We start from the raw sequence: 14,650 nt of genomic DNA, 5'->3' as shown, positions 1-14,650 counted from the left end.
TTGTAATCTTGAAAAATGAGTTAATTTTTGTGAAAGCGCCAGAAGTACAGACAATTTCTAGCTCTAATATACACATTACAGATTTGTAACCCTGTCAAACTTAAGTGTTGTCAATGCACAATAAACTACACTAATATGTTAACATAATGACAATTTAATAACGTCAGCTATAACAACTTATTATAGCACTAATTACATAAACCTATTGTTTCCAAAAGCAGGATATTGGAAATTATGTCAATTTTTAATGCCATTTTGTCGACATAAAACGTCGTCATATAAATCCAATGTTATTTGAATTCTTTTTACATTTTTAAGTTAAATTTTCCTCAGTTAGCTATTTAATTTGAAATTTCATTATGATTAGGGCTTTAAAATCATAATAATGTCAGCCTCAAAACTATTTTTAAGAACCCTTCACAGAAATATACATTTCAACAATGCAATGTAAGTAATAATGATTGTATTTTAATAGATTTGTTAAATGTCATGCTAAAGTCTAACATACACAAATTACGCAATTACAGAAAATACATGAACCAAAACTGGTTTCGTTCAAAACTGGTGCAAAAGGTTTTAACAGAAAATGTTTCAAACCCCTCTTTCTGAGACACGATATGTAATAGGTTTTTAAGAAATTAGCCACGAAAAATAAAAGAAAAATCATAGAATTAATCCTAAATTTTTCTCATTATTATGATCAACTGATAATAACCAGACAATAAATATATGATTCTGGTAAGATATAATTTTTTCATGTTTAGAACGAACCTGATCAAGATGGAGAGGGATGGAACGGATTGCGGGGATGGACGTGTAGCCCCCCGCCCCCTCCAGGAAGCCGGTGGTGTGGGGATACAACGAGTATTTGTAGCTGTGAGGGACAACTGAACAGTATAGAACAAGATAGCCAACATAATTATACTAATAGCTTAGGTAAATTGCAGCTGTAACCAACAAACCAACAATTTAATTATGTACATAATTCGAAAAATTATTTTTTTTAATTTTAGCTGATTTTGGGGGGCAACGCTTCGTCGTGAAAACGACATTTTCATCCAACTATTATTTAGATTTATTTCGCTTGTTGGTTATACCTTGTTCCTGGGTAAATTTGATCTCTAATGATTATAGGAAAAATTTAAAACAATAGAAAATTTAATAAAAGAAAAAATAAAATAAAATTAACAATGGATAGAAAAGACAAAAAAATACATTAAAATGTAAAGTTATTTAGTAAAACAAATTTATCTACCCCACTTGCACAAAAACAATTTTGTAAATCCGCGTGGGAATTAAGAAACATTCAATTTAATGGCGCCACCTTTACAAGGAATATTTATTGCCTCACAGGAATACTCCTCGTTCAATACTCGTCTTTTCTTTAGTTAAAACAGCAAAGCAACTGAATAATTTACTAATGGCTTTGTCTTAACCCTCACCATATAGATGAAGAGGGATTCCCCCCTTTCTATCTTTTTTTTTTTTTGGGGGGGGGGGATTTGAGAAATAATTATAAACAGTTTAAAACGAATACAGGACCATTGGGTATATTCAACGAGATACAAAATTTCGTCGGTTCAGCATAGCCTCAGCCATACAGACAACAATAGTTCATTAAAGCTTTGTGACATAAAACTAAACGAAACAATATAAATCTTCCGAGAAAATAGTAGACCAATCGGTCCAGCAGTTTTATAAATATTAATGAATTACAATCGCAATGCTACTTTAATTTTATCTACTAGCACTATGCCCCTGAAGAGAGAGAGGGGGTGGGGAAGGCGACCTTTTACTTTTCATTTTAGGTTTAAAAGATAAAGTAAACAAAATTATGTTATGTTTCATAAAATAAATCATCTAAATCATTATATTTTGAGAAACAATGTTTTTACTCTTTTGAAACTCAAATTTAAAATGGGATGAGGTCGACTTTTCTCCCTCCTAAGTGCCCCTAGAGGCTTCTAGGGCCGTAGCCGCTAGTTCTATCAGGAACGATTAACCGTCAATTGCCTTTTCTCTGTATGATGGATCTCTGAATTCCACTACTTTATGATTTAGAATGAAACCTATTTCATTTTAGGTGGTCGAGGGCGAAGGAGCCCCTATCCTAGAACAGAGATGATGTACACTCACTGTCCGGAGAAGCTGCACTGTTCTCACAGCTTGGGGGATCAATTGAACTTCTCCGTTCACAGGACTTATTATAGGTAGGATCAAGTGAAGATAAGTGAATACCACACACTTTAAACTTACAAAAGCTAAACATGCTATTTATCGTTTAATTTTCTGAAAGATAACTACAATATTCTAATTTCTATAGGAAATTCATAAATCATTCCATTTGAAATTTTATTTAGATGGCTATTATAAACCAAAAATTATTAACTTAATTGTTAACTTAAGTATGACAGTTCCTTTTGTCAAAATAATATTAATGTCTATGTATGTGAGGCATATTTTATCTGTGGTTTGTATAGCATTGAATAGTATAGACAAAAATAAACATACTCAATATCATATAAAAACCTTGAGAGTTTTTTATTGGCTTGATTGGGTGCTTAGTGGATTCTTTGTTGGGAAACTCCATACTTTTATATTAGGTACAAATAATTTCTTAGATACTTTTTAAGTTTAAATAAAGGATTGGAAAATGAAAGATAATTTATAGAATCCTAAATTTCGAAGTACAAATGGCTGTCTTTTTATTTCTAAACAAAGTGAACAATTAACTAGATTTTAATATAAAAGAACTATCAGTAATATTAAAACTTTAAAAAGCTAAGATAATACCATCAGACCAAACCAAATAAGTCTAAATGAAGAAGTTTCCTTTTAAGTAAATAGTTGATTGCCTTATGTACTGAAGATCTTGATTTTTCTTGATTGCAAACAAGTCGAATATTTTTACCTTTAGTTATATAACGAAGTTATTATTTACATAAAGTCAAGTACATTAATGAACAAAATATTAAAGGAAAAGATACATGATAAAATTTATCACATATTAATTGGCAACTACACATCAATTCTTAGCCAATTAGAAGTAGCTGTTTGTTCTAAATTCAACCAATGGGGGCATTTTATACATTTTAATTGGCCACTACAAATCAATTGTTAGCCAATAAGAAGTAGCATCTTTTCCTTAATTCAACCAATAGGGGCAAAGCATTGCTTTAACTGTTCCGACTGGTGAGTCTTATATGTACTAACGAAATGTTTTATATTTTATTTTTTCGATAATTTTTTTCTCTTTGTAGAGATATAGCATTGCACTATTTTTCCCTGTCAAATTATCATCAAAGCTATTTCTTAAAATTCTTTATCACAAAAAAACTTAAACCTTTGCAAGATCAATCGATATATGTTTATTGTTATCATTAGTGTCTGTTTGTCTGAAGAACCAGTTAGATTGTAATAGCTTTTGTCACTTTACTAGTTTTGCACAGCTTAAAAACACTCACACAAAAATACAGGGGGCTAAACACATTTGGAAATTTCTTTAAAAAGTACCTAATACAAGCTGTCAGCTAATGAGTCAATTGGATCTGGAATAAATTGTTAAAATTCAATGATAATTATAACAAGGAAAGTAGAATATATGTGGATATTATGACAGGGGAAATTTTTTGTCAATTTAGCATGCTAACATGAAATTCTTTTATTGGTCAGTTCGTTCATGCTGTAGGAGGGGAGGAGATGTGGTAATGAGGGTGGTTTTAATGGTCAAACTCTGAAAAGGCTACCAAATCGCCAATTATTTTCCAAGTATACTCTTAAATCTGTATTACAAGAAAATATCCCACCCATAATTGTATCTTTCTTTCAGAAAAATATTTTAACATCCACCCTGTTTTCACCCTTAGTGCAAATATTAATGCAGATTTTTCTTGTGTTATGAACAATTACACACATCTTGAGTATTTTTACAACTGGCTAGAATTGTTCTTCCTCTTATTAATTAAAAAAAGGAAAGAGTAAAAGATACAAAGTTTTTGAGATACAAACTTATTTGTTGAATACAGAAACCAAAGAGGGTCATTTATTCGTGTAATTTCGTAAAGTTGGGTGTAGGGCTGTAGTCAAATGCGCTCATTAAGTCAAAGTGTTCTATATTATTACCAATTCAATATTATATATATATATGAAATGGTACAAAATAAAGAACAGTTTGACTAAAAAGATCATTTGACTTTAACCCAACACCCTTTACGGAATTAAACAAAAATTATACTCTTTTTTTATTATTTAGGCTTTAAATTTCAATATTTTTTTAAGGCTCTTTGTCTCACAGAGGAGTGAACTAAAAAATGGCATTTGGAATCATAACACACAAAAATATTTTTAGATTAATTTAATTTAAAATATTGAAATTCCAAATATTTGTATATTTTATAATATCTCCTCAAATATTTTCAACCAAATATTTGCAATTTTTATGAAAATATTTATTTAACTCCTGCAATATTGTTAAAGAATATTAGAAATTTTATCATTTTTGAAAGCGAAGCATTTCTACATTAATATTTTTCACTTTGGGGGGGGGGGTGTCCCACCCCCCACGAAAATAGTTATAGACCTTCCCGGGACCTATGAGAAGCTACCCTGTAAATGAGAACCCGATCGGTTCAGGGGTTAGCGAGATCCTTCGAATCGAATGCCTCACTTACAGGTCACGGAATACGAATGTTTTAATTACACAGTCTAAATTCAAAAATCGAATTTTGCGCATTTTTTCCTGTAAATGCCGCATTTAATTATTTGCTTACTGTAGGGTTGAAGGAGCTGAGTGTGGTGGGCTAGAGGATCAGTGCACTCAAACAGATGATGAAGATATGGATATTGAGGAAGAGAGAATGCCTCTGTCTAACAATGGATTTAATGGTGAGTGGATAATTAATTCTTCTATTGAAAAGCAAAGTAAACCTTGCATTAAAGAAGTACAGCAAAAAAATAGTTTTATTTTTTTTTCTTTGTAACTTAATATGTCAATAACTACTGAATCGATTTGGTTCCCTATTTTAGGTAAGCTATACATATGTCCTTTGATGGTTTCAGGCTATTTTATTGTAAAGTATTGGAAAGGTTTTAAGCTATTCTTCTAGCCCCTCTCTGCCCCCTCAAATACAGAGCCTCTAGATGCTAGGGTCGTGGCTGCTAGTAACAAATGATATAATAGATAAAAATATTAAATAAATCAAAATTAAATAAGATAAGGTATGAAATATGCGTTATCTTGTTGAAAAGAAAATTTACAATGGGGTATTCCTGTCCAGTTTTTTGTTTAGGAATGAATATTTCTTACCCGAGGGAATAAATGATGGACCGATAGGTCATCATTTATTCACGAGGGTAAGAAATATTCATTCCTAAACAAAAAACTGGACAGGAATATCATTCTCATTTAAACAAAAACTCATTTTTATGCTAGTAAAATGTGGTTTAATTTTGGTTTTTAAATTTCATTTTTTTCCCTGGTATAATTTTTCTTTCTTTTAGTAATTAATAAAAATTCTAAAATCTTCCAAAAAAAAAAAAAATCTTCTAAAATCATACCAGGGATATAAATGAGATACCAGGGAAATAAATGAATATTTACATCCACTATTTAAGGGGTTGTTTATATGGGAATGAATATTTCAATATTAAGCAATCTCTTTATAATGTTTACCTTTCTCTACCATGTTCTCGTATTTGAATATAAAAAGAACCGAGTAACAAATTTAATGTAATTCAAATTTGTAATACTGAAAGGAAGGACCAAGTTTTCTTTGAGGTAAAACATTTGAAATGTCTTTAGACCGTCCATAATCACCCCTCCCATTATTTTTCTGAATTTTTTATATGGCGATACTTTTGAGGAATTTTTAGAGAGAGATGGGACAATGGGCTGTTTATTACACAAGCCCCCAAAGTCTTATAATAACGTTTTTTTTATTTGATAGCTTTACAACTTTGGGGACTTCAGTGAATTTTGTTTTCTTAAGTTGAGTGTTCAAATGCTACAACCACTAATTTTAATCTACAGAAGGGGTATGCTTGTGTGTCATCATTGGGGATGTACATCAATTTATAGGCCATTATCCATTAAGATCCCTGAATTTTAGTCCATAAACTAAGACCCAGAGAATTGGGGGATTATTATTGTTACGCTGTCTAATTCAAAGAATTTTTCCCTATTTTAAAATTTGCATAACGACCGTATCCTTGAAAAGGAAAAAGGAATGCAATAAATTTCAATTTAAAAGAACATGCCACAACCAGGGATAAAGATAATATTTAAGGAAAAAATAACTTATGGAACTGGGAAGACTAAGGTTTGAGAGTCATACAATTAGATTTATAATTAAATTTTTAAAAAGACCAAGTAATAAAATAAAAATATAGGTTTTTCTTAAGCTAACAATCCTAAAAATATTTACTTTTATTTCTCATTTATAAAGATACATTTTTAAGTAAGGGTAAACATATTGTTCTAAAAAGTATTGCAACCCGTTTATACTAAAATACACAATCCTAAAATGTGTTCCATCCCCCAAACACAATTCCAAGAAAAGATTCAAGAAAAATATTTTTTTAAAATTAAAATACAATGAATAAGTAATAACTATCAAAATTTATAATTAGTAAATGGTTTTGTTTTGATACACTTAATAAGATAATGTATTGTATTATTAGAGTATCTTTCCTCGTGATAACAAGGTAATATTATGTGTATCACATCAGAAATCTAAAGGGATAAGTCAATAGCCAATTAATTGATGTACATCACAAATGATCATACACAAAGTTATCCCTTCTGTAGATTTCAATTAGTGTTTGAAACGTTTGAACACCCAACTTAATGAACCAACCAATCAAAATTCACTAAGGTCCCCAAAGTTGTTAAACCAACGAGAAAAAAAAATATTATTACAAAACTTTGGGGACTAGTGTATAATAAACAGCCTGATATCCCTTCCTACCTGGTATTACATAATATAGAGATCATTTCTATACCAGAGAGAATACCATAATGGTGATTTAATGGCTTCCTTGTCAATTAAGAATCATCCTTTGTTTGTAGCACACCTCAGAGAGGGAGGGGGCAATGTGCTGGTTTTTATACTAATCCCCAAAGTTTTATAAGAACGTTTTCTTATCCGTTGGCTTTTCTTGGTTGGGGACTTTTATTGAATTTTGATTGGTTGGTATCCAAACGTTGCAACCACCAAATTAATTTACAGAAAGGGTAATTTTTATGTATCGTCATTGAGGATGTACATCAATTTATCGGCCATTGTCTTATTCCTTTTAGATCCCTGAGAACTCCTACTAAAGTATAAGAATTAGCGCCTCTAGCTTACAGGTTTTTTGTTACAGGTTAATAACCCTCGACTTTGGCATAATATATAGAGCATCCGTTGTTTGTCGGGTAGGTAATGGAATTGAATCTCGGCCCAACACTGCGTTATAACCAAAAACGTTAAAAGTTTTACCTACCGTTGATATGTAAGATGTGCAACATAAATAGATAATGTAGGGGAAATGTCTTAGCCCAAAACAGGCGCAAATCATGTTTACTGTGCACAGGTTTGAGTTGATTGTCTGTCACCTTACAGGAATTTTTTCATGTATTTGTATGAGGTAAAAATCTAAGAGATACTTTTTAAGGGAGTGGGGACAAAACACCTAATTTAAAAATGCCTAACTAAAAATGCCTAACTAAAAACACCTAAGTTTAAAAATACCTAATGTTAAAAACACCTACGTTAAAAACACCTAATTTATAAATGCCTAATTTATAAATGCCTAATTTAAAAACGCCTAACTAAAAATGCCTAACTAAAAATACCTAATTTTAAAAATGTCTAATTTTAAAAACGCCTAATTTAAAAATACCTAATTCTAAACTATCTAAACGCCTAATTTAACAAAGCCTAATTCTAAAATATCTATTTTATAATTTTGTAAAATTTTAATAACATTAATCCAATTGGCTGATTGTTCTTGCTATAGGATCTCGCTAGTCATTGAACCAATATTGTTCATCTTTACAATGAAGCTTCCTGTAGGTCGTGGGAGGGTTTATAACGCTTTAGGGGTGGTTAACAACACCTTCCAATGAGAAATCGCCCTTTGAAAAAATCTACCCCCCTCCCCCCTCTTTTTTTATATTTCTTCAATCTTTCTTTATAAACCTAGAACTAAAATGGGGGATGGTCAACTATCACCCCCCAAGAAAGCGACGCTACGGCTACTTAGGTTAGGGAAGAAACCAATAAAAATCTAAATTAATTTTCTTTGTCCTTCAACCTTTGATTTTACTAATTAAATTATTTCTCATGTGAGGTGCCACAAACTAATCATAAAATTTTATTTTTAAAAGCGAAGCTTTTCTATAATTAGGGTCGATCCGTTCAAGCCTTTTTTTTGGGGGGTGGTAAAATTATTAAAGGGGGTGGTAATTTGTTTTTGGGGGGTAAATTTTGTTATATATTTAGTATTACAAATGCGCACGAAGTGCGCAAAAATTTGTTTTGTCAGCGATTTTTTATTTTGGGGGGTGTATTTACCCCCCCCCCAAAAAAAAAAAATTGTTTGGGGGGGGGGGGGGGTAAATACCCCCTCCTAAATGGTTGGGGATGACTTCGGCACCCCCAGGGTAGGGGTAAATTTTAAATGGGATGTCTATGGGTCCGTTCGTACGTCTGTCAAGTTTTCTATTTCAAACTATATTTTGAAATTTTGGAGGGGGTGGTAACCCCCTCCCCCCAATTAAATTCCCCTCCGCACTAGTAGGGGGCGTAGCCGCTGGTTTAATATATTCAACAACAGTTTTAAGATATGCTTAAAATTAGGTTTTTTTAAATTAGGTATTTTAAAATTAGGTATTTTTAAACTTAGGTATTTATAGTTAGGTGTTTATAAAATTAGGCATTTTTAAAATTAGGTGTTTTGTCACATTAGGCAATTTAAAATTAGGTATTTTTAAATTAGACATTTTTAAATTAGGTATTTATAAATTAGGTGTTTTGTCACATTAGACTTTTATAAAATTAGGCATTTTTAAATTAGGTATTTTTAAATTAGGTGTTTTGTCCCCACTCCTTTTTAAGTAACCCAACCGTAATGGAGATCATACGGCGCAAATTAAAGATTTTTTTTCAGACGGACATTTTGGTCAAGTGAGGTCGGAGGAAGAACTTATCTCATCTTGTCAGAAATATAATAAACAGGTATAGATAGATAGATAGATATAAAGATAGATAGATAGATAGATAGATAGATAGATAGATAGATAGATAGATAGATAGATAGATAGATAGATAGATAGATAGATAGATAGATAGATAGATAGATAGATAGATAGATAGATAGATAGATAGATAGATAGATAGATAGATAGATAGATAGATAAATAGATAGATAGATAGATAGATAGATAGATAGATAGATAGTTAGATAGATAGATAGATAGATAGATAGATAGATAGATAGATAGATAGATAGATAGATAGATAGATAGATAGATAGATAGATAGATAGATAGATAGATAGATAGATAGATAGATAGATAGATAGATAGATAGATAGATAGATAGATAGATAGATAGATAGATAGATAGATAGATAGATAGATAGATAGATAGATAGATAGATAGATAGATAGATAGATAGATAGATAGATAGATAGATAGATAGATAGATAGATAGATAGATAGATAGATAGATAGATAGATAGATAGAAAGAAAGAGAGAAAATAAAAAAAATGTTTTGCTTAAATATAAGCTTCTTTAAAATCTTTAAAATATGTTATTTACCACACAACTTGAATAGAAAGATTACTTTATCGTCCATTTACGTATCCCCAACTAATATGTGTTCCAATGTCTTGATAAATTAGCATAAATTTTCATCTGGTGACGTCTTTCCTTTAATTCTTGTTTTATTTATCTTTGGATTGAATAGTCAATATGTGGAATCAGAGACAAGGGATTTGTTAACCATGTCAAAATTTTGTCAGGTTTTTACAACAACTTAATAGTTTATATACTACCTCTGGGGGCTTTTGAGTGACGGAGGGTAGGGAAAAGTCGACCCTCTGCTGTACATTAAAGTTTTAAAACGAAAAGAAAATTTGGGGGGTTATTTTTTTCCAGTAACGAATCTCTTTGAAGGTAGAAGGTACCTTAAACCCAAGATAGATATAAAGCTCTAGAACCTATGAGAAGCTAACTGTAAAGGTCCAGTGGTTATTGATATCCCTCAGTACACTCTAAAGACACATATTTATAGACATCCTGTAACTTACAAGGATATTATCTTCCATTGCATTCTTTCTTATTTCTTTCTTTTATTTCTATATTTATTTATTATCTCTCATCTTCCTCTCCCTTAACATTTATTTATCTTTTATCCCTGAACTGAATATGTGAATCTGAATTCATTGGTAGCAAATAGACACACAGTCAAAGAACAGACATGATAAATTCAACCTATTTAATAAATCATCTTTCTATTTCAATTTACATTATGGGCTTAATTGAAGTTCCTTATTAAATCTGAAAAATATAAAAAAAAATCCTTATATAAAAGTAACAGGAGCTGAAATGAAATAGTCCTTCTTTGCATTGAAGCTATTCATAGATTCTGGAAAGGTTTATAACTATTTTTTGGGAGGGTACCAGCACCATTCCAAGAAAAATTACCCCTTGAAAAAGATTACACCCTTCCCTCCCCCTCCCAATAAAAATAATTTTTACTTTTTTAAAAATGAGAGAAGGTGGATAAAATAATGGGTAGGTAACTACATATTTGCTACCAAAAGCAAAAATACACCAATTTAAAAAAAACTTTATGATAGAAAGAATAAAATGATTGACCACAGAAAGAAATTTCCATTCTTTGGATATTTGATTATTTGCATATATCAGCAAATCTGTCTACTCAAAACTTAACAAGGACTCTCTGATTCGCTTAACTTTAATACAATAGAGATACTAATATAATAGACTAATAAATATTGTCCTAACCATAGCTTGAATAATATAGCGCTAAAGTATTAATATGGTCTTGGTTTAACTACAATATAATAGAGTTAATAATATAATAATTATTTGAATAAAGACTCTTTTATTCACATAACTTTAATACAATAGAGTTAATAGTATAGTAGACTAATAAATAGGTTATTTATCAAAATTTCTTACCTACAATAGAGTTAATATCTTATAAAACTATTAAATAGTTTTTTTTAGGAACTACTACTACTACCTCTTTGCATATATTTAATAAAATATTAGTTTAGTTATTTCTTTCATCGTATTATAAACCGCTTTCCGCGGATATAGAATGTACAATTATTAGATTAAAACTAGTTTTTTAGCCCCGAGATGCCGAAGGCACGGGCTAAAAAATGGTTTCAATCTTATGATTGTACATTTCTATATTCGTAGAAAGCGGTTTATAATACGATGCTAGACATAGTTTTTTCGTATTGATGAGAACCGGTTCCTATCCACCGGATTCGAATGAATACGAGAAAATAGTTTAATAACAAGAAATCTCAACTTTGCTCAACTTTAATATTACATTAAAATTTAAAGACAAGACTATTTTCTTTAAAAAAATAATCTGTTGATTTAGAGGTGCTACAATACAAAAATTTTCAAATTACAAAATTATATATTTTATTCCAATCAATGGCCCTTCAGTTGTTTCAAGCACCCTTCACAAAATAAATAAACCTCTCAATATTAGGAAGTTATTTTTTGATTCTTCATTCTCAAATCAGCAGTTTTTAAGTGTTGCCAAATAGAAATATTTTTGTAATCTAGGGGACAATATCGCTGTTTAAAACACTAGTTCCCAAAGTTTCACAATAACATTTTCTTATTCGTTGGCTTAACAATTTTGGAGACTTTTACTAAATTTTGATTTGATGGTCTATAAAAATAAGTGTTCAACCACTAATTTCAATCTACAGAAGGGGTAATTTTGTGTGTCATCATTGCGGATGTACATCAATTTATCAGCCATTGTCTTATCCCTTTAGATCCCTGATTTTGTTACTTACGGGGATAGATTCAAGGAAGATTATGCTTCTTAATCTTTAGTTCCCATTACATCTTTAAAAATATTTACTTTTTTCAGATACTGAACGGTGGTGTAAACGGCTCTGCGGGTCGAACATGTCTACGGCTAGATCGTTCAACAGTCGGCGGTAACGGCAGTCACCGCCAAAATCATCGGTCAACCGGCAGCGGTATTCCTGAACAGCTATTGGACAGTCACGCGCCCATATTCAACCGCCTCATTCAAGATGGCAACGGTGGTTTGACTGGCGGGTTGGAAGGCACGGCGGAACCGGGAACACGGTATTCGGCTAAGCTGTTGTCGTGTCCGAATATTGCAGTAAGGTGTGATATAGTTGAATACTTGTAATTACAAAAATACAGTAATAATAAAATTTAAAAAGGGGATTCATGAGAAATAAATACTGGAGAAAATAATCTGAAAATATTACACATCAAATGCCCTTTATTGAACCATAACATGGATGGCCAAGCCTTTTTGTGGAGGGTGGTAAACTGAGGGGTTTCAAATTTTGAGGGGAATGTGTTTTTTTAGAATTTTGAGGGTATAAAATGAAGGATGATGTCTCTGGACCATTATAAAGTATAAAGTATCTTTTTAAAAACTCCCAATTATTTTCATAAATCTCCTTTTTTAAACTAAATACATGGCTTTTTATACTAAATTTGAAAAAGATTATTTTTATACTTTTTATTTTTAATTATGTCATAATATTTTCTATGGAAAAAGACACTTAATACATTTTCTATGAAAGTATTTAGATTCTAGATTATTTTTAAAATTTAGAAAATTCAAATTTATTACAAAACGCTATGCACAAAAATAACTATGCGAAAAAAAATATGCGAAAAATGTGCCAGTGAATTATATTCCAAAAATAAACGATATTGTGCACGACTAGCGCAGCTAAATACATGTTATTATTTGAGTCTTTATAACCAGTTATAGACTGAATATTAAATGAAGTAAATTATAGAATAGCTGCGTTCCCAAACATTATTTAATTGTGAAATTATGACTGATTTTCTCTAATTTATCAGTAAATCAGTAAAATTTTCATTTTTATGGGTTGTAATTTATTTTGAATATTAAATCAAAAGAATAGTAGTAGTACATATTTTTTGCCATCATATTGCTCCTTTTTATTATTTTAAAATTTAAGTATTCCACAAGGGTTAAAAATTGAAATTGAAATAGAAAAGAATGAAAGAGTTGTTTATTTTTTAGAGACAATTTTACAGTTTTTATCCAAAAGTTGTAAAGAAACGCAATAACCCATTTTATTATTTAGATGAATAGAATTTGTTAAAATTCATGAAAATGTGATATTTTACTTTCTAACTAATTTCAATTTTAACATATTTAAACATTTTGTTCAAATTTGCCAAAAATTTAGTTTAAACATTTATAAAACCATTTGTATGTTAATTGGTTTTCATTTCTTTAGCCAGAGTGTAGTTTTTTAGATTTTAATTTTCAAGTACAAATATGGTTTGTATTAAAACTATAAGATTGAAAAAAAAGTATTATAAAACCATATATAAATGTTTATTTTAGATCCAATGGTATGAAAGAATGTTATATAATTGTTATTAAAACTACTTTCTATGTTAAATTAGATCCAAACCGTGTAAACTCCTAATGATTAAAAATTATTAAATAAAATAAATTCTATATAAAATGATATGTTGTTATAGAAAATTTATCTTTTAGTGTAAAAATTTTAATGAATTTAGTTTTTAATAAATGCTACATATCCCTGTTAAAAAAATGTTTACTTTTAAATATAAAGTAATTGGAATTTGGATGTATGTGTGTGTTTCTAAGGTCTTAATTTTCAGTTTTTATCCTATACAGGATTTTTGCAAATTTTTATAGAACTAAGAAAAAAATTAACATCAACCAATTTCTTAACATCCACACATTTTCTTTACAAACAAGGAAATAGGCAGGGCTTCGCAGCCGCGATGGAGCCTCAATTTAAACCCCTTTAGATGCTTTAAAACTCTTATTTTGAAATGAGGGATTGCCATATTTGGATCAGGTTTAGACTTCCAGCTGATTTTTAAAATTGCATAAGGTTGATTTTTCTGCGGCTTGCAATTGGCTGACGTGCGCCTACTGAGCCCTGAAAATATACTTGAACAAGGTGGCTGATGTATATCATTAACCCCCAAACCCTATGTTTGAAAAAAACCGCAAGTATATGTTTACTTTAGGGAGGGATGAGACATTAGACTGTAAATTATACTGGCACCCAATTTATCATCATCATTAGAATTGCCTTATACCTTAAGATCCCTAGCTGACTATGACTTGACAATGAAGGGAAACTGAGATTCGTCGACGCGACCTTAAAGAACCATTTTCCTTAGAGGATAATTAATCTGAAGAAAGTCTGGTGTGCCTCCACTTCCTCATGTTATTGTATTTTCATTCTTTTAATAATCAATAAAAGAAAGACGCATGATTTGTTGTTTCACAATTTATTTATTTGAGGAAAGTAAAGAGAAGTGGGCTGTTTGTGCTGCGCGCGTAGTGTCTTGATAATATAATTCATGAGCGGAAGTG

At 30.5% G+C, this 14,650-nt stretch overlaps 1 protein-coding gene across 1 annotated transcript in view; it reads left to right on the top strand.

Moving 5' to 3' along the window:
• Window positions 1-13,850, top strand: part of LOC145315227 (uncharacterized) — a 141,305-nt gene extending 127,455 nt beyond the window's left edge. The window contains exons 29-33 of the mRNA XM_080155265.1: window positions 765-936; window positions 2,084-2,210; window positions 4,775-4,884; window positions 9,151-9,218; window positions 12,137-13,850. Coding sequence (XP_080011391.1) covers window positions 765-936; window positions 2,084-2,210; window positions 4,775-4,884; window positions 9,151-9,218; window positions 12,137-12,427 — 768 coding nt within the window. The 3' untranslated portion in view covers window positions 12,428-13,850. The remainder of the gene's footprint in view (window positions 1-764; window positions 937-2,083; window positions 2,211-4,774; window positions 4,885-9,150; window positions 9,219-12,136) is intronic.
• The last annotated feature ends 800 nt before the right edge of the window (window positions 13,851-14,650 follow it).

This window comes from Acartia tonsa, chromosome 1 (genome assembly GCF_053477335.1).
Source record: "Acartia tonsa isolate MP-2025a chromosome 1, ASM5347733v1, whole genome shotgun sequence".
In the NCBI taxonomy this organism is placed as follows: Eukaryota; Metazoa; Arthropoda; class Copepoda; order Calanoida; family Acartiidae; genus Acartia; species Acartia tonsa.
This window is presented reverse-complemented; position numbering and strand designations above follow the sequence as displayed.